This window comes from Arachis stenosperma, chromosome 3, assembly GCF_014773155.1.
Source record: "Arachis stenosperma cultivar V10309 chromosome 3, arast.V10309.gnm1.PFL2, whole genome shotgun sequence".
NCBI classification, from domain to species: Eukaryota; Viridiplantae; Streptophyta; class Magnoliopsida; order Fabales; family Fabaceae; genus Arachis; species Arachis stenosperma.
Window position 1 is genome coordinate 18,055,928 of NC_080379.1, and position 21,483 is coordinate 18,077,410.

Below are 21,483 nucleotides of genomic sequence, written 5' to 3' on the forward strand. Positions count from 1 at the left end.
AATATTTCATATATTTTATTGATACATTTATATTAAAAATTAATTTTTAATTATAGCTATAATTATTTGGTGTAGCAATTTGTGGAAAGTAATAAGAAAATTGTAGTTTAACTAGAAGGTTAGAAACTACAAAATAAAACAACTATAAAAAATAACAACATTAATTTTCAAATCTTTCAAGCATAAAAAAAATTATTATTATTTTAACTGATATATAACTTATTCTTTAGAACCCAACAACTTATTTAATGCAGCAATGTAAGCCTCAACACTTGAAACAACTACATCTGTTCCTGCTGCAGTACCACTATCACAAAAAAAATATTAATGAATAGCTTCAGAATTGAGTATTGTAATGAACATATGTTGCTAAAGCAATTAAATTCTATATATACTTTATAAATATAATTATACCTAAAAGTTGGATGAACATTTTCTTGTGATAAGGTAGAAGTAGATTCATAATTGCTGTTTTCTCTACAAATGACAACATATGTGGTGACAATACCATCAATCCCATTTTTTATTGTAGTGACTGAATATTCAACAAGTTTTATGGGTTCCTGCATTAATTCCTTCTTCAACATAGTAGTATAAATATTATAGATTAAATGCACTCAAAAGATAGAATAGCTACAATCCAAGAAACTTTCGATTGTTTACTATGATTATAGTGCCCAATATAATGATACATGGTAACAGTAATTGCAATTATCTCATATATAACTTCACAATTTTTTAAGATATACAATAAAATAATATATTTATGTATAAATATATTATTTTTTAAATGATTTTTTTATGATTTATTATTTTAAATCGGTTAACCATCCAGTAGAACCATACAATTTTCTTCATTATTGGAATGTAATTATGATTGCAACTACATAAATCTATATTTAATTATATAGACTTTATTTTTCATGAAAACTACAATTTCAAATACGTGAAAAAAATTCATAGCAGGATGAATATTTTTTTCATGCTGCAATTCGTAGTGAAATGAGGCACTAATATAAAGATAGAGAAACACGAAAATATGTTTGAAACTAGATATAATTACAATAACAAAATGTGTATGGGATACAATTTTCTTTAATTCTCTATCGTTTTAATTGGAAGTAAAAATGATATTTTTATTTCTCTATCTCTATATTTGTATTTTGGCTCAATTGCCAGATTAATATTAATTATTAAGACCGTTAAACATGCTAACCTGACTTGGTTTAGCTAACTAGTTAAACAGGTTAGTGTCAATCATATATGTTTATTAACCAATGAATAAAAGTTGAACCAATTTAATAAAATTTCATTGAGCAAATTGAGTGGTACCATTTTTTATTTTTTTAAATCAAAATTGACTCTTTCTAATGACAAAACCAACAAAATAAGAAGTTTTGGGTCGAAAATACAAAAAAAATAAAAGTTAAATTGTGTCAAAATTTAAAAAATTCAAAAGATCATGATCATTATAGCAAAAAGTTATTTTTTAATTCAAACCTTCACAATAAAATTAACTGCTTTTAATGCCGAATCCACTGATCCTTGACCAATAGAACATGCAACATGTGTGCTTCCATTCATATTAATGAGTCTGATTGTTGTTGATGAAAAACCTAATGTTCCAGAAATTACCTGCATTAACAGATAATAGTCACATTCCAATCCACTACATTAAACATAAAAAATATTTCAATTACCTATAAGTTATCATATCAATATTTACCTGTAAGTCACCAAGTTTCCAAATAGGTTCTATATGGGTAACTTCATTTGATACTAATGTTCTAAGGTCTTCATCAGTAACTCTCTAAGAAACCAAATACATAAAAGAGTTAAAAATTCCATCAATATTAATCAAATTAAAATTTTACATAAACAAAAGTAATCCGAGTAGTCTTGTAGTAAAATACTTTGATAAATGGATGACATAAACAAAAATAAAAATAATTAATAGTTGATTAGAAAGATATATAAGTTGAATTAATAGTTCTTAGCTACCTTTTTCTTATCACCTAGGGCTTTGAAATTGAAAAACACCCTGTTAATTTCATCATCTTTAAGTTGAAAACCAAGCTGAAATAAAAGAGAAAACCTCATCAAATATAGTGAAAATAGTTAATATATTATCAAACTTATATGACTATTTGATACCTCTTCAAGACGTTTTCTTAAGGCAGCTCTTCCACTGTATCAATAGTACAATTAACTCAACATTATTTATAGATATAAAGACTAAACATGAATTAGATAATATTTTGGAGGATTAAAAATAGAAAATTCACCATTTAGGGTACACTCGATTAGCAGTAAAAAGGAGATGAAAAATTCCACAAATACATTTAATATGTAAAATTATATAATCTATTATACATTTTTATCCTAGAACGAAATATATTCTAATTAGATAAAACAACAAAAGATGACAATGATATGAATATTACTTTTTTTACATTTTAAAAATAGCAGGTGATCTTAATGAGAATCACCAAACCATTTAATGTAATTTGTGCTTAATTATATCATTTATGTTAGCAATATGAACACTTTAATTACCTACTAGCTAATGCATTAAACATCCAATCACTATTACACATCTAATAATATTATTGATGTCAACACGTGTAATAATAGTTTTTAAGAATGCAAATTTAATTTTATTTCTATTATCAATTTAGAAAATAAATTATTTTAATTTAAACATTATTTTTATAATTAACTACCAACAGCCAAAGCGTCGATAAGTTTTGATGGAAGTTTTTTAAGTTAATTTACTAACAGCCGAAAATGGAATTTTAAATTATTTTAAAATTAAAAAAATAAAAATACATGTGTTGATCAATAAAAAAATGAAACTTTAACAATTCACACTTCATTAATATTACCAACAGATTAGTCAGAACCATCGATAAAACAATAGCTTAGCCGTCGGTAAAACGACAGTAATATCCATTTAATAAAACACAGTATTTCATGTTGTCGGTAAATTAATTTACCGACGACTTAGTGGGCGAATCTGAATATAAAATGGTGTCCCTTCTTTGTTCTTCCCCCATTTTAGCAACTCTCTCTCTCTCTCTCTTTCTCTCTCTCTGTAAGTTTTCTCATTTCTCAGAGCTTCGACCAATATTCTGTCAATGTAATTATGTTCGTGGTAAGTTTTTCCTCAATTTAATTAATTATGTTTTTGTGGTCTATTAAGTTTTTTTATTATTTTTTAGTACCCCATTTTTCGACACTTTGAATTTGGCTTCTAATTCAATTTTGATTTTTGCATATTTCTGGTAACCTTTGGAGATTGTGGCTGTTGCTGGAGTGAAGATGGTTCATTGAAATTATTATTTTTGGAGGCATCTATAGATAAATTTGTGTAAGGTTAGTATTTACTTATCTAATTTTCTTTCTATTGTTATTAAATTTTAATTCAAACCAAAAATAATAAATTAAAATAAGTGAAAATAATATGTTAATTGAAAAAGTGTTTATTTTTGAAATTATTGCATGTTTAGGATAGAGACTTGGACTCGTATGACAGAGTTATAGGATGGGTAAGGCGAAATGATTTTGTGTGAATGTAAAGATTTGTTCTGTTTGTTAGTTGTTGAGTTTGTTTGTGTTTGTTCTGCACTTCGTTTGTGAAAAACAAGACATTTAGCACGGGTAGGATTAAATAATGTAATTGCAAATTATTTGTCTATATTATATAAATGTATTACTTATATATTGAAATACACCATAGACTTGAAATTTGGTAAATTAGAGGGTTTTAATTGTTGAAAAAATTCTAGCAAAATTTTTAACATTTTTTAGAACTTAATACAAATTAAATTACAAATTCTTTTTGCCAAATGTATGTGGGTGGATAGTACAGATGGCTCAAAATCGATTTTAGACATATGAAACACTATTCAAGTAATGGCAATTACGAGAGATGATGTGTTCCTTTGCTATTAAACTATGTATGGGTGTGAATGACAATATGTAATAATAATTAGACAACAAAGAATAATCATGAGTATCATAGTCATACAACAATAAACAAAAACATATTTACTAATTTCATGTAATTTTGACCGAAATATTCATACTAGATGCATTACTCTAAATTTAATAGAAGATAATTTGAATTTTTTCAGAAACATATATTCATAGATGAATAGGCCATGAAAGATCCAATTATATATTTATCAGTAATGTTAGGGAGACAAAAAAAACAGCCAGAATTTGTCTTATTTAACATTTATTAATTGTCACAATAATTAATGAATGCTAAATAAGGCAAGTTATGTCTATTTTTGGCTAATTTCTTTTATTATCAAACATTTTCATATGTTTATAATAGCTAAGACAATTAAAGACAAAGAATGAAAAGCTGAGTTTAATTGCTTACCTAAGCTTTCCTAATACATAACCATCACCTTTAGATCTTCTAATCCCAATACTCTCTGGAAGTATTATTTCATATGTAGCTTTATGTTTTAACCATCCATCCTATATATAAGTCATACAATAAAAATAAAAAATAACTTCATTGCCCAAATTTAGAGGATTATTTTGTTGAGCGCTTAAAGTTAAACCAAAAAATTAGTTAAAATAATTCTATTGTTGAATGTAAAATGTATTCATGTTAACCTAAATAAAATATAGGAATAAGTACTGTTTTAATCCCTAAGATTTAGAGTCAAAATCAAAATCGTTCATAACCTTATTTTTTATTCAAAATCATTCACAACGTTTTATTTGGTATTAAAATCATCCTTTTGAATAAAATATTTTTCTAAATAACGAAGATACCCCTTATCATCCTCTTTGTTTGGATGTCCTCTCTTCTGCAGAACTGTCCTTAGCAATTCCAAATACACATCCCTAAGCATCATTCATTTTGAAATCTTTGCCCTAATTTTGGTGCTCCTTAAAACGGTATCATTTTAGAAAGTAGTGCTATTTCGCCCTTTTGTCCTGGTACATGTTGTTTTCTAAAGCTTCAGCGACTCCAAAACCTTCTGGTTGTGTTGGTAGTGGCACCCTTGAAGGTAGTGGAGCTTTCAGAGTTTGAGGTTGTCCATCATGCGCCGTTGACACCACCATTTTGAAAACAATCGATGTGGCTACACCACAGGACACTAGTCCTGTGACCTCTTCTTCTAGGTAAATTTTAGCATTTTTGTTTTAATTTTTTTAAAAGCGTCGTTTATTTATTATAAAAATTTTATAAAATTGAAGAAAAGTTCTAATTTTTGGTGATTTTAGTGATTTAGGAATTTTAGATTTTGTTGAGATTTGTTATTGATTAAGTAATTGTTGGTGATTTGTCACTGATGTGTTACTTATTGATGAAAAAAGTTTATTGTTACTAATTTCAGAGAACAAAAACAAATCTCTCTTTCTCCTCCTTCTCCAATCGCCATTCGAAGGAGAATCCATGGCTGCTGAGACAATGACCAGTGCTGCCAGAACTGGGGTGCTCATGTACCTTGTGCTCAAGGGGAAGCTCCTTTCTAGAAAAGAATAAGAAGGAGGAGGAGAAAGAGAAGGAGGCACAGATCCGTCGAGACCGAGTAGATCGGTGAGGAGAAGGTTTGCTCGTCCACAATTTTCCAACTCTCCCTTTCTCCTCCTTCTCCTTTTTTTTCTTCTTTCCCGTCACACCAGCTCTCTTCTTTCTCTATTCTATTCTTTTTCATTCTTTCTATCAAAAATGAATGTTGTATTATTTTTGTTGCTGAATTTGAAGGATTAGATTATAATAAATAAAATTGATAATTGTTTAAATTTAAATTTTGTATTGTTATTGAATGTTGTGTTTTTGAATTTGATTGTTAGTATTTAGTGGTGGTGATGGTAAGGGTGATGATAGTGAATGATGAGATTAGGGCCAGAATAAACATAAGGCCATTTTTGTTCGTAAAATATTGAAAGGACAATTTTAACACCACATGAAATATTGAGGATGACTTTAAATTAAAAAAAAGTGAGGAACAAATTCGATTTTGACCTCAAACCTTAGGGACTAAAACAATACTTATCCCTAAAAATATATTTTAAATTTTAGCATAATATAAAATAGATAAAAAAAAAAATTCTAATGTATGTAATTTTGGTTAACTCTCATAAGTACTTTTTAATTTGATTGAAATTTTAATGTTTTTTGGCATCATTTATAAAAATTTTCATTATTTCATGTTGTAAAACTATCGAATATATAAAGCAGTTAACTTTATGTCCAAGTTGAAAATTATAAACTTTGATAATACAATTAATACTTATTTATTGTCTAAATAATATCATTAAAATTTTAACAACACTAACCTGATGAATGCCACTTTCATGAACAAATGCATTAGCACCAACAAGAGCCTTGTGCGGTTGTAAATACATACCAGTGTAATTTTCGACCTATAAAAAATTGTTAAATTTATAAATTGAATAAAAATAACTTTAGTGACAGTAAAAATAGAAAGTTAAGAATAAAGCCAAAATAAAAGTAGTATTAGTTTGAGATATAAAACCATCTTGCTTGTCTTTAATATTTGTTGTGTGTTGATTCCTGTGTATAATCCATCAAATTGATCATATCTCTTACATTTTAAGGCCATCACAATCTTGAAAAAGATAAAAATAAAACATTATTAATTTAACAATAACAATGAATAGATTTCTATTTTTCTTTTTAAATAAAAACAATGCATCTAATCTTTGATTCTTAAATGATAATTAGTTAATTGTGTTATTTTTTTTCCTCGGTTAAGTGCTGTCTAATTATTGTATTGTCCCAATGTTAGAAGCTAGCTGTTTGAAGTTTAATTATTTTTTGGGTAAGTTAACCTGTAAATTTGTTAATTATCTAATTTAAAACAAAATTGACACTTTTTATTTGATAATTAAGGCAAATAAACCTAATTATAGAAGAATGAATGCAACTAGTGAACTCCTCTACTAATAAATACATATATGGAATTGCTTAACATTTAAAATCCTTATATTCAGGTACTTATTTCGTTCTTTTTCAATAATGTTGGGGAGACAATAGTTAACGTTACTTTATTTAACATAACATCCATAATTTAATGCATATAATATTCATAATTACTTATCTAAGTAATACATCTAAAATTTTAACATTATTTTAGTAGTAATTAATAAATGTTAAATAAAGTTATTTTAGATTTTTGAATTAATATTTTATTGTCTCCCAAATATTATTCTTTTTATGGCAATGTCAAAGAAAACTAAAAAAAACTAATGCCATTTATCCTTTAATTTAAAACCTATTGTGGATTTAGTATTATTATTGTTATTATTATCATTTTATCTAAAAATAAAAGATTAGTTAGATAGGACAAGTTCATTCATTTTGCATCCATAACAGGCTTTATGGTATATTAAAATTAAGTGAACTTAATTAAAAAAAGGCTAAGTACCTATTTTTAAAGATGTAGAAAATAAAAATAATGGATTAGAGTTTTTCATTGGTTAAAAAAAGGTAAAGTATTTTTTTAGTCTTTAGAGTTTGGACAAAGTCTTAATTTTGTTTTTAATATTTGAAATGTCATATTTTTGTCCTAAATTTTATTTTATCCAATTTTATTTATATGGTCAAAATTAAAGTTTCTTCTTCTAAAAATACTGTTTTTCTCTATTATTATATTTTTTTTTCTTTTATTATTATGTTACTTTCACTATCAAACCACTACAACTATCACTAGGATTACTACAATTACAATTTTTACTGCTACCTAGAAGAAAATCATAACGGAATAAAGAGTAATTTCTTTTTTAAAATGTTAGTTTTGACCAAAGGAGTAAAATAGGATAAAATATTTAAATGTGACTTCTCAAATATTAGGGATAAAATTAGGACTTAGTCCAAATGTTAGAAATTAAAATAGTGTTTTACCCATAAAAAAGAGTTAAATAGTAACTATTTATAAGAATTTGATAAACCTTCACGTCACACCAAACCCATTTTTATCTATAGACTTTATACCTACAATAAATATTAGAGTGAACTACCATTTCTATCTATGAATATTCAGAATACTAGCAAATTTATCCGTAAAAAAATAAAATTAATTTTGTATTGATGAAAGATGGATTTCAGTTAACAAAATTATACAAACTCCAAAAATGATCCTAAATTTCTAAACTACCCTCCTTGGCCTAACTTACTCCATCTCCAGTCCCAACCTCCAATTCCTATTTCATAATTTTCAACCGCTTAACTCTTCATCACCGCAACTTCAATCACCGGCCTTTACCATCGCCACTGCCATCGGCCACCTCTTTCTCTTTACCAATGGAAAGAGAAAGTAATAATGTCATTGTTGTAACTAAACGTGATTAAAAAAGCATATATAAGTCATGTCTGATTATTGTGAACCTTAAGTGTATTCCAGGTTAATGAATCATTTGAAGTAAAAGAAAAAAATATGGACAGTGACTATGAAAAATGGTGTGTGATGGGAGTTCGAGAGACTAAGTTAGGGTTTTCCCTAATTAACAAGGAAGAAAGTAAGATTACTAGAAGGAATATCCAAGGTGACACTGAGAACTTGTCGGTGACAAGTGCGTCCGCTCAGTGCTCTACCTCGAGCTCGTTGGCAGCATCGAGTTAATGGTGATTCTGGTGGCGTGTATAAGAACCGGAATAACCGCTTTAATAAAATAATAATTTAATGGCCCGAAATAGGTTTGGAAACTTAGAAATAATAATTAGAAAATATAAAGGTAAAATTTGAATTCAATGAATTTTTTGGGTAAGAAAATGCATCTTTTGCGAAAAATTTTTGTAAAAATGCGTACCGGCAGTACCAGCTCTAGTCTGACCGGTACTATGTATTGAAAAAAATAAGATTTTAAAAAATTGAATTTATTAATTTGAAAAGACAAAATAATTTAGAATTGAAAACCGGACACTAATTCTAAAGGTTTTGTCCCAAAGTGGGCCAAACGGGCTAAAAATGCTAACGGGTTGGACCGGGCCCAAGTTAGACCCAAGCCCAACATATATAAACATCTTATAATGAGCATTCAGCTCATTCTTGCCCAAATTTGAAGAGAGGGGCGCCGCTAGTTCTGAAGGGAGAAGAGAAGTTACTATTCATTTTCTCCTTCATTTGGCCATATCTTGAGCTACGAGGCTCCAATTGATGAACCGTTTGCGGTCATGCAAAGCTCTTCCTGAGTCCGTCATTTCTAACTAAGCTTTGTTGGTAAAAAATTGAGTCTCATGCTCCAGTTTCTTGCCCTAAGTAATTTTACATTTTTAGGTTTGGTTTTGAATAGATTTTTGTGATTTTAGTTGTTTAGGGGTGATCTAGCATTGGAATATTGTTGGATTTTTTTTCTAATATCGTTGGGTAAGGTAAGTCTCTTCAAATTCTTGTGGTTTAATATTTTGGTTAGCCATAGTATTGATTTTTTTGGTATGTTATATGTGTATAGCTTGATAGTTGGTGAGTTTTGGAAGTGGTGTTGGTGCTTGAGGCTTGTTGAACTTGTTGGAATCAAGCTTTGGGTGTTTTTTCTTTTAGAAAAATCAGCTAAGGTATGGTTTCAATTTTTGCTATGTAATATATAATGTTTTAGGACACTTAAACTAGTAGACCATAGGATAGGATTGAAGTGGTTGTTGATAATTGTTGGATTGATGATGTATGATGATTTTGATGACTGTGATAATTTTGATGAGAGTATGATGTTATTGTTAATGAATGATGTTGAATATTCATACTGGGGTTGAATAATGATAATTGTGATGATTGAAGATGAGATAGGATGAACGATGTTTATGATTGGTTGAATTGTGCAAAATTGTTGATATTGATACCTTGATGTGGAAGTTTGTTGATTTTTATTGAATTATGGTAGAAAAATTGAGAGAAATAGAGGTTGAGTTTATTGAAGTGTAATGGAATGGTAAAGTATAGTATGTGGTAGTGTTTTGTGATGAAATTGGGTATGTTTTGGTTTGGTTTGGTTTTGGAATTTGGAAACTAGAGAACTTTGATGTTTTTGTGTAAAACTTTATTTTTGGTGAACTTTGGAGGATCATAACTCGAGCCTCAAACATTAAAATTGAATGATTTTTTTAAATGAAATATGATTTCAAGAGCTTTAAAATGATACAAAGTTTGAGGTAAACGGAGTTTTGTAGAGGAAGTTATGAGAATTTGAAGTTTGGTGTTTAAAACTGAAATTTTGCAGCATTTAATTTTTCTAAGTTTCTTACAGCATACGTACGCGAACAAATACACGCGACGCGAGCATTCCATTCGAGTTAAAACACTCGCATACGCGAGCAGGTGCCGAGTAGATGGACACACTCTTTTTCAACGTGTGCGTACGCACGTCAGGGTTGTGCGTACGAACATACTCTGTTTTGCTGAAAAATTATTTTTCTTCGTTTTCAAGGATTCTCTAACCTTCCAAACTTCTTTATACTGTATAAGATTGCTAATTAGAAATTAGGCCCTAAGATTGATAGAGATAGTCTGGTCAATCAAATTAGTGAAAGTCTGTATGAGTTTAGAGCCGATGACTTAAGTTCGGGAAGGTTGTGGACGAAATTAGTGTATGTTGAATTGTGAAGTATGTCTTTAAGGAGATTTTGAGAAAGGAAAATAATTATGATGAAATGGAAAGTTGATGATGGTTATGTTGAGTTGAGAACTTGGAAAGGAATGATGAGCTTGATGGATATTGAAAGATAGTGTGTCATTAGAACGATAGTGTGTCGTGTACTATATTCCTATAATGTTGAGACTTGAGAGTTGAGAATGGATTGAGAGGAGAAAATGGTGGTGACTGACGATGATTTGAAGTTGATGGACTTGTTGGATGTTAAAGGTGTGCCAGACACTATATCCTTGGAATGATAGTGTGCCGGGCACTATCTCCCTGGAATGGTTTATGATGAAACAGATGTTATTGTTGTTTTCCTTCTCTACCATAAGACTGTGCTAAGCACTATATTCTCGGAGCATGCAAGTGTACCAGGCACTATATCCTCAAAACAATAGTATGCCAGACACTATATCCTCAGAACAAAAGCGTGTCAGGCGCTATATCCTCGGACGTGGCAGAAAGGTGACATCCGAAAGGATGTGTCGAGTTGGAATTTATGGACTAACAAGTGATATCATGATTCACGAGCCAATAGGACAAACATTCATCATATGCATCTTCTGTATGCATGTTTGCTTTGCTTAACTTCAGTTATATCTAAATGAATCACATGTCTACTTGCTATTTGTTTACTTGCTGTATATGTATATTACTTGTGCTTTACTTGTTTGCATTACCTGTGTTTTTTACTGGGATTGAGGAGGCTTGGTAGGTGGTAGCGATGGGATCGCAGGGAGGTTAGGTTGGCGAAGGCTGTGGGACAGCGGTGCTATGTTAGTTAGAAACCCCCTTAAGTTAGAATACCCTATTTATGGTTTAAGTTATTTATTTATTCTAAGCTTGAATGTCTGTATCGATGTGAAGTTCTAGGATTGCCTTTAGCATCTCGGAACCTTATATCTTACATACTGGACACTGTTACCATACTGAGAACCTTTGGTTCTCATACCATATATTGTTGTTGTTTTTTAGATGCAGGTCGCAACTCACCACGGTGAGTTTGCGGACATGATGATAGAGCGGAGGATGATCTTTCTTATGTTTTATTTTACTTTGCTTATGTTGTAGTTATTCTCTCATCTTTTGTATATTTTACTTTTTCGCCTTAGAGAATTTATTCCTGGAAACTTTGAGAGATAGATTATTGCTATTTTAAACTTCAAAACTTTGTTGTATTTAGTTTGACTAGCTAGTCTAAACTCCGCAGGCTGTGACTAGTCCTCTTTTTGTATATCATACTTACATATATCTTGATTACTTTAATTATTACCTTGTGTATCCTGGAGCTATATCCAAGATTTTACATGTATTATTTCTTGTTCTGTTCATATCTCTGCGCTTAGTTACCGTGTGTGAACGTTTCGCGCTTTGTAATTCCACTTTATGTGACTTTGAGCTTTTATTCCTTCATCAAGCTTCTAGTTATATAAATTCTTGAATATATACTATATTATGAGCTTTAAAAATGTCGTGGCACTTTGTTATCCTTTTCCTTATAACTAGAGGTAAGGCTTAGGGTAATTAGGGTGTTACAGCGTGCAGCATCGAGATGATCCACAACATGCCCCTCATCCACAACGACCTCCCCTTTATTCTTCTTCTTCTTCATTAGTCTTGTTGGCGTCGTTGTGATGCTCTTGTTCTTGTTCTTCTTGTTGAGCTTTACAATGCCTTTTTTTTTTCCTTTGCGGAGTTGCTTGTTGTTTGAATTATCCTTCACACGGTTGAACTTTAGTTTTGTCATAAGAGACAACGACAATTGTTTGTTAGTGTTTATGGTTGTTGAATTATACAAAACTAAAGTTGTGAAAATCCCAAAGGAGCCACTACAAGCTTCGGTTCCTAATGCCTTCCTCATTTTGTTGAGATGTTATTTAAGATCAAGATTTTAGAAAGTGTGATGGTGGTGGTTGCAAAGAGAAGGATGCAATGGTAGTGACGACAAAGAGAAAGAGGTGGTAACAGTGGTGGCAGCTGCGATAATAATAGTGGTAGCTAAGATAAGAGTTGGATGAGTGAGGATGTGGATGGTGGTGGTAAAAGATTGGAAATTGGAAGTGGAATAGGTTAGGTTAAAAGAGATAATTTAAAAATTTTGAAAAATTTTTTAAAGTTTGGATAATTTTGTGAATTAAAACACATCTTTCATAAATACAAAGTTAATTTTATTTTTTCATGCATAAATTTAATAGTATTTTGAATATTTGTAGTTAAAAATGATAATTTGCTCATAAATACTAAGATACTAATACTACATGTCTAAGTATACATGAATCTTACACTTAATCTGTTATGTCATGAGTGCTAAAAGGTCTTTATTCTCTTTATCCACAAATATAAATATTATTTATGATGTTTATATTAATGTAACCATGAATCTGATTACCTACTTAGTACGATGGTTGTCAAAATAATCCTACTATAATTAATGGACATGAATGTAAATCGAAAATTTAAATATTTACACAATTTAAAATTATGCAAATTACTTAAATTGATCGTTGGAAAAAATTGAATGAAAAATAACTTATATTATTGGTTAAAAAAATGCATGAACTAAATAATAAAAAATTAACACTCACCTCTTCTAATGATGCGTTACCTGCCCTTTCTCCAATTCCATTAATTGTAACTTCTAATTGTCTTGCACCAACACGTACACCCTAAAAGTAGTCAAGGCTTGAAAAAAATACAATATATACTTTTGTATTAAATTATTAAATGATAATGATATTATGGTTATCACCTCTAAGGTGTTAGCAACAGCAAGTCCAAGATCATTGTGACAATGTGTTGAAAGAACAACATTTTCAATTCCAGGGGTATTGGCTTTTATATCAGCAATTAATCTTCCATACTCCCATGGCATTGTTATGCCAACAGTGTCAGGTATGGCCACAGTTGTAACCCCAGCCTTGATAACTTCTCCAAGAATTTGATAAAGAAAATCTCTCTCTGATCTGAAAATATAAAAATAAAATTAATTGATTTTTTTAAAAGAAAAGAAAAGATAAATTATACAAAATTAAGTGTTATTATTAGAAGTTTAGGAATGTAGGACCTATTTATTTATTTCTTACTAGAAATATAATTTTTTCGTTATTTAAACTAATTATTTTTGTAACATATTTTTCACAATTATTAATTATTTACAAAAATAGTTAATATTTTAAACAACAATTTGTGTGAAAATTATAAAATAAGTATTTAAAAGTATTTTTTACACTGTATTTATAAACTAAAAGTATTGTCAAAAAATATATTTTTGCATGTTATTTTTTTATTAATTATTTGTTTCGAAGAATAATGCTTTCAAATATTCTTTGACAATTTAATAATTGTATAAAGATATTTATTAAAATAATTATATTTAAAACAAAGATGACAACGGTGCGGATGAAACAAAGGGAGTCATTGGTTGTCCGATTAGAAAAGCGGTGGAATTTTTTTCTATGACATCAGTTGGCGGATTTGGAGCGGATCTATTAGAGCTATTTTTTATATCAATCATTCTGGCAAATAACTCCAGAGCGTCCAAGTCGAAAAATCTTGCTTGACTGTGAAATATAACTTGTATGTCGTCATCGTCCAATATCTCGTACTTTCTAAACTTAACATAATTAACCTTGCCTCAGTGATATAGGAATATGAAAAAATAATTGCTTCACACATTTTTTCCCACACTTTCCTACCTTCTGTAATATACTACTATGTAATTCCATCAAAGTCGTTGACAGATTTACAAATACATATATCTACTTTTTGCTAGAGAAAGTTACATCCTCACTTGTGTTTTCATTAATTTTTTCTCGATGATGCACTAACAAAAAAATACTCTCAATCATCTCTCCTTATGCTCAATAAATCTCAAGTGTGCTTCATTACATTCAGAATCGTTTATTTATAGAGTTCATGCCTTCGTAAATCATCGTTACCACCTTAGGTTGACTAAGTTGAGCATAAATCATGAGACACTGATGAGAATTATTGAAGCAAGCATAAATCGTGCTAAACTCGAGAGGATCCTTTTAGAGCATAAATCGTGACATCGTATTGAGGGTTGGCCAAAATTCATGTGAAACCTAAGGGGGTGGAACGATTTATGCTTTATTGCTAACCTTAGGTACTCTAGTACGATTTATACCTTTTCCATGCATGCATTAATCGTTTTAGGCTGACATGATTCATATATTATATACCCTTCATAATATTAATAACAGGATAATCACGTTTTGGAATTCGTTTCAAGAATCCAGTAATTTTACTCTCCATCAAATTTATTTAAGTAAAAAACCCAAATTATTATTTATCAAAAAAATTTTTTTTTATTTATTTGTATACACTACCTCCTATATCTAAGACATATCTGTGAAGTTAAATGTTTCCTCACTTTGATTAGTAAAAATTTCTAAATTAGATAAGTTATTTAATTTTGATGTAAATATCTATTAGGTTTCAATACAAATTTATTGAATATTTTTTAATTTATGCATTATATCGTTTTATGAATAATAAAAAGAATATTAATGCAACTAATAAATGATTAAATAAGCATAGTTAGCAAATTAAATACTAGCTTAGCTAGTTCGTTTGTTAATATCTAAATCAACATCTATTATGAAAAAGAAATCGAGTGATGACATTCGATTTTGATCTCCGTAGAAGATTTTCCTTTGATATAAGCCCAAATATTTCTAAAATATTTGGTTTTATATTAGTACTTCCAAAAAGTATGATAAATTAATTTCAAATTAAATGCCTCACATTATTATTTGAGAGAACCTGAACAAAATCATTGTACATTATAAGAAATGTGTTATTTTAGGAATTTCAAACAAGCATATAGCTTTATTGTATATGGGTGCAAAAACTAAAATATCTTTAGAATCAATCATCTAAACCTGATAATTGTGGGGACTTAATGCTAGATATAGTTAAAAATATTTAGATTCTTACAAATACAAAAAACATATAGAGAGACCTGGTCATTACCAAATTTTACAATATTTGTAAAGATAAAAATCGTATTTTAGCATTTTTAAAACATATGTTGTAAAATAAACCCATGTAATTTAGGCTAGAGCGTTTATGAAATATCTAAAATTATATATAAATCATTATGCAAAAGATTTTTATTATTATTACAATAACTATAAGATTTATCTAATTTCCCACCCAAGAGGCACATTGAATTATTTTAATTCTTATGGAAGTTAAATCATTAAAATAAACTGAGCGGTAAACCGTAATTCATATATACTTATTTATTCACAATATATATAGATTTTGGGACACAAAAATAGATCAATTTGTTTTAAACAAAGTTGATGATATACTATTTTGTGAACAGGTACTTCAAATATATATAGTGTTAAAAAGTATATCCATAAAAATCATTTATAAGAGTTTTTATTTGTCCACAAATTTAAATGGACATACATTCTCGAAAAGCATTATCGTGCCGACATCTATTTCTTGATGCTAGATTTATGATGCGTTATTTGTGTTCTAATAATCAAATATTGGTTTTTCATTTTGAATTATTAGTTTATGAGGTAGTAGTGGACTTTTGAGTTTCAAATGAATAACAAATTTAAATCTCATGCTATTTTTATGGTTCTTTTATGTTTTCTTTATCTGTTAACTGTTCTATATATAATAATTTAAGATGTGATATTTGTATGACAAAAAATAAATTGTCTTTAAAAGATACTTTTGAAACCACTAAAAGACATCCTTTTTTTATTTTATGTTTTAGGTATCTAACACATTTCGAGATTTTCAAATACCATTATTTTATGAAGTTATGTTGAGCTAACCCAATTTTTTATGGAGGCGGCCAAATTAGCTTATATATTTCATGGTTAAACTATTAAAATTATTATATTCCTGATTTTTTAATACGCCGATAAAAATATCTTTCACTCTTATTAATGAAAAGAATGTCTTAAAAATATTTTAAAATACAAAAAAATATCCAACTTTAAATATATATTTTAAATAATATTTTAAAGATTGAATTTTGATATCATTTTTGACAAATATAATTAAAAAATAAAATATTTTTATTCTTAAATTTTGATAATGTAAAATTTTTTATTTATTTTTGTTAATAATTAAAAAATAAAAAATGCTAGAGATCAAATTTTTATGTTTCTTATTGTACTTTTTAAATAGTTGTATAAATATTCTTACAAAATTTTGAATCAAATGTTCATATGTTATTTATAAAAAAAAATTTAGCTAACTTTATCACGTTTCATAATGTTTAAAGATATTTTTATCATTAAAAATAGAAGGTATTTTTGTGGATATATTAAAAAATCGGAGACAATTTTAATGGTTTACCAATATTTCATTGTTAGAATAGCCTGGCACTAAGATCATTAACAACCAAAAGTAATAATTTAATTTATTATTTATAACATCAAATTCTAATACCTGGTAGCATCTTCAGGAACAAATTGTATGTCATGGCAACCCAAATTTCTAGCAAACTTCACCATCTTGCATGCAATCTCAAGAACCTCTTCCTTGCTCTTACCCAACTTATGCTCCATATGAATTGGGCTTGTAGCAATAAACGTGCTAATCTTTGGTCTCATGGCATGTTTAACAGCCTCCCATGCAGTTTCAATATCCTTCTGATTACATCTAGCAATACCAACAATAACCGGAACATATCCATCGTCACCAACATCGTTTCCGACCTCTTCGGCTATCATCTTGACAGCCTTGAATTCGTCTTGAGACGAACAAGGGAATCCTGCCTCTATGACATCCACGCCAAGCTTTGCGAGCTGGCGTGCGATGTCAAGCTTCTCCTGGGGTGTCATTGCAGCCCCGGGAGACTGCTCCCCATCGCGTAGTGTCGTGTCAAAAATGCGAACATAATAAGGGTTAGGGATATAATTGGGGATGTATATTGGGCGCATGTCAATGGAATTTTTAGTTTGTTGTGGAGAAGGAATCATAGAAGGGATTGTTGTTATTTTACTTAATAATAATTGAATATGTGATGGTTTTTAAATTATAATGGTTGGAATCAGCAAGTTAGAATGTTTAGAGTTTGTAGAAGCAAGTAAAGAAATATTTATTAGAGCGATTCAGAGTGCAAATTCACACACTGCATATGCATATATAGTGACAACACAAGTTGTTTGAGGAACAAAAAATAAACCTCATTATAATAGTAGCTTGGATTAGTTAAATAGTGTATTTTTCTAATGCAAAAAAAAATTGAATATTTTGAAGTAAACTTGTGAAAGAAAATCTAAAGCGAAGGAGTAATACATATATTTTTAACAATTCCGTTAGCTAATTAAGTAGGGGTGGTGCAACTAATTAATTACAGCTAATTAGCAATTTTTTTTATTTTTTTTAGAAGGAACGTACATTTAAATTATCATAAGAAATATCCAAAATTTAATAAGAAATGAAAAATCTAAAATCTAAAAAAAATATCTACCACCAAATAATAATAAACATCCAAAATTATTATAAAATTATAATTCTAAAATTTATTTTAAAATTTTCAAACATTATTTTTAAAATTCAAATTCATTTAAAAAATCCAAAATTCATTCTAAAACTTTCAAAATCATTTTAAAAATTTCTAATAAAAAACACATTTGAAACGTAACAAAAAAATATTTAAAAAAAATCTAATACCAAATAATAACAAACATCCAAAATAATTATAAAATTATTTTAAAAAATCATTTTAAAAATTCATAATAAAAAAATATCAGAAATGTAACTAAAAACATCTAAAACCTACCACAAAAACGAGATATCAAAATCTTTTTAAAATTCTAAAACTTAACAAAATGAGACATACAACAAAATATTGAAAAAAATAAAAAAAACTAAGAAAAAATAAAAAACTATTAAAAAAATATCCAAAACCCCCAAAAAAATATTTAAAACATAAAAAAAAATCCAAAACTTAAAAAAAAAACATCTAAAATTAATAAAAAGAATTATCTAAAACTATGAAGGAGTGTGACGAGATGAAGGAAATAGGCCACAGTGTTCTTGCGTGAGGAAATGGAAAAAGGGTGACTGCGCTGTTGCGTTTTGCGTCGTCGTTGTGGCAATAGAACTCTCACGGGCAGCACCATGACAACGCGAGAGGATGTGGGCAAGGGTGATCGGACTCGGCGACTCCACGTGCTGAACAGTTGGGAGTGCATAAATCGCAACTCTGCGAAAAGAGTTTTGACGTCGATGTGCAAAAGCGGTGCGGCATGAGAGGATCCCCTCGGGAATGGCGGCGTGACGCGACATGGAGGCGGCGAATCACAACAGGAGAAGAGGAAAAATAATGTCGCATTAGGGGAGGAGATGAGTGACGCTGTGTCATTTCTTATGAAAAGAATTTTTTTAATGTAAATTCAAATTTTAAAAATTTTAAAATAAAATTTTTTAAAATTTTTAAAATTTGTTCTAGTTAGCTGCATATGTAATTAGCCACGAATACTTTTTTATTTTCAAGTAATTTTATGAGATCAATTTTTAATTGAAGTCATTGATCCTATTATAACTTTACAAGTGTCTTTGAGAGTAGTAGTATTCAAATTGAAAAGTTTTAGAACTTACACTCGGTCCATGCATAGTATAATTCAGGTCAATTTTATCTAAAAGTTTGTCTAATTAATATAAATCATTTGATTTATTTAAGGATGTCCTGTTTCTCCTTTTCCACTTATATCCTTATTCATTATAAATTATAAAATACTTAATTATGCACTAAATATTTAAAACTTTCAATGTTAAATTATTCTAAACACGTTAAATACTTTTGAAGATAACGACTTTTTAATTCATGTACTTTTATTAAGAGTGACCTATACAGCTATACTTATAGACAGAAAGACTAATGTATTTATTTATTGGATTTGTTAAAAAAAAAATTCAAGACTTTTTTAATATCAAATTTAATTATTTTTTAAGATAATATTAGAGAATTATCAAAATTTATTATTTTTGATTAACAGTTAAGTAGTAATATTTAAAAATATTAACTAAAAATATGTTATTATTTGACTATTAGATTAAAAATATTAGACTAATAATTAAATATATTGATTAATATAAAATAAAATTGCTAATGCTTAAGATTTTGTCTCTCTTTTTTTTTTCATTTTAAAAATTTAAATAGAAAAATGCAAGTGAAAACACATAATATTAAATGTTGGCTACAAAATATGCTCAAAGGACACCCTTCTTTCTAATTAATCTCCATTTGGATTTCTTTTTCTTCTTGGAGAAGAGAACACAATGTTGGGAGAAGAGAGAAACGGGACACTAGTGCTCCAATCAAGATTTCGTTTCGATTAAACATTTATTTTCATAATGTATGTTCAAACAAAAAACATTTATTTGCATTCTTCTCTACATAAGCATTAACCATACCTCATTTTATAACTAAAAAAAAATAATTTTTAGCGGATATTATTTATTTTATTTTTAATAATAATAAAAAAATCACCAAAATAATTAACAATAATTAGATATTAGTTATCTTATATTATTTTATTAAAATATTTTGACGACAATTATACAATTGTGGATAAAAATCTTTTTAATGGATATAAAAATTATATAATTGTTATTATAATATATAATAATAATAACAAATATATAACTGTTGTAAAAACATAGTTAAATAAGACATATAATCATCATTATATTATATATTAATAATAAAAGTGATTTTTGTTGTAATGTTCATCGTAAAAATTTAGAAAAACCCTCCTCTTCTTTATTTCTCTCCATTTTTGGGTAAGAGTCACCCAAACTAAGATTTCTAAATTTGGTTCTTGAAGAGAGTTATGGGTTGACATTTAGAAGTCCTAAGGATTAGGTTGTTAAAGTATAGAGATAAGAAAAACATTTTTTCTGATTCTCCCTTAATTTTGGGAATCCTAGTAGTTAGTTAAGCTTAATTGAGTTGTAGCAGCTAGAGCTCAAATTTAACGTCTAAGGAGCTACGTTAATCGAGACTAAAGATAGGATTTGATTTTGGATAAATACTACAAAATATTATATTAAAATCTTAGATATCACGAGGATTATATATATATATATATATGAAAGGTAGAATTAGTTTGAGCTTGAGTAAATTGAAGAAATTAATTGAGGAGGATAGAAAAGAAAATGAAAAAAGGAAGGCCTAATTTTGTAAAATATGTGCGCCATTTTGGCGAGCCATAAGTTAGTTCTCGGAGCTTTATTTGAGGTGGACTTGTCTTATTAAGATATTCATTATGTCTTGTTTCATGTTTTTGAAGAAGGAGACTATACAATTTTTATGTAAATTATTGTGAACTTTGAAATGTGAGTGTACAAGAAAAGATAAAGATAAAAATGGAGTGCTTTAAAGAGTGATTTTTATGCCGCAATGTAGATAACTGGAAAAAATATAAGGCGGCTTAGAAAGAGACAAAAGTGGCTGTAAGTGAAGCAAGAACAAAAGCATATGAGGGTTTCTACCAGTCATTGGATATGAAAAAAGGAGAAAAAGGTATATATAGAATCGTAAAGAGTCGTGAAAGAAGAACGAGAGATTTGGATCAGGTTAAGTGCATAAAGGATAAGGATGGAGAGGTGTTGGCTCAAGAGGAGAAGATTAATGAAAGGTGGAAGAGCTACTTCTATGAGTTATTTAATGAGGAACAGAAGACTCTTCCGAGCCTTGGTCGGTTATGCACAAGGGAAGAAGATAAAAAATTTGACTACTATCGAAGGATCCGGGACTTCGAGGTAAAAGAAGCTCTAAAGCAGATGAAAAATGGCAGGGCAGTAGGACCTGATAATATCTTGATTGAGGCTTGGAAGGGTCTTTGAGAAAAA

General features: G+C 28.7%; 1 protein-coding gene across 2 annotated transcripts; it reads right to left on the minus strand.

Annotated features, from left to right (window-relative positions):
- Positions 1-219: 219 nt before the first annotated feature.
- On the minus strand, positions 220-17,705 carry LOC130969708 (probable 2-isopropylmalate synthase). 2 transcript variants are annotated; one of them, XM_057895561.1, is made up of 12 exons: positions 17,068-17,705; positions 13,373-13,586; positions 13,209-13,289; positions 6,510-6,602; positions 6,310-6,396; positions 4,391-4,491; positions 2,155-2,188; positions 2,002-2,076; positions 1,727-1,810; positions 1,501-1,635; positions 415-563; positions 220-307 (listed from the first exon to the last, which is right to left on the minus strand). In XM_057895561.1, the coding sequence occupies exons 1-12, from the start codon at positions 17,598-17,600 to the stop codon at positions 220-222; spliced, it is 1,674 nt and encodes a 557-aa protein (XP_057751544.1). In that variant the 5' UTR covers positions 17,601-17,705. The 2 variants fall into 2 exon arrangements, with proteins under 2 accessions (XP_057751544.1, XP_057751545.1); XM_057895562.1 differs by having other exon boundaries at positions 223-307; positions 415-477; positions 17,068-17,703.
- Positions 17,706-21,483: the final 3,778 nt, after the last annotated feature.

Coding starts and splice junctions, on each gene's coding strand:
- LOC130969708 (XM_057895561.1), bottom strand. CDS start 17,600: ATGATTCCTTCTCCACAACAAACTAAAAATTCCATTGACATGCGCCCA. Junction 6,397..6,509: donor TATTAAAGACAAGCAAGATG/GTTTTATATCTC, acceptor AATTTTTTATAG/GTCGAAAATTACACTGGTAT. Junction 308..414: donor AATGTTCATCCAACTTTTAG/GTATAATTATAT, acceptor TTTTTGTGATAG/TGGTACTGCAGCAGGAACAG.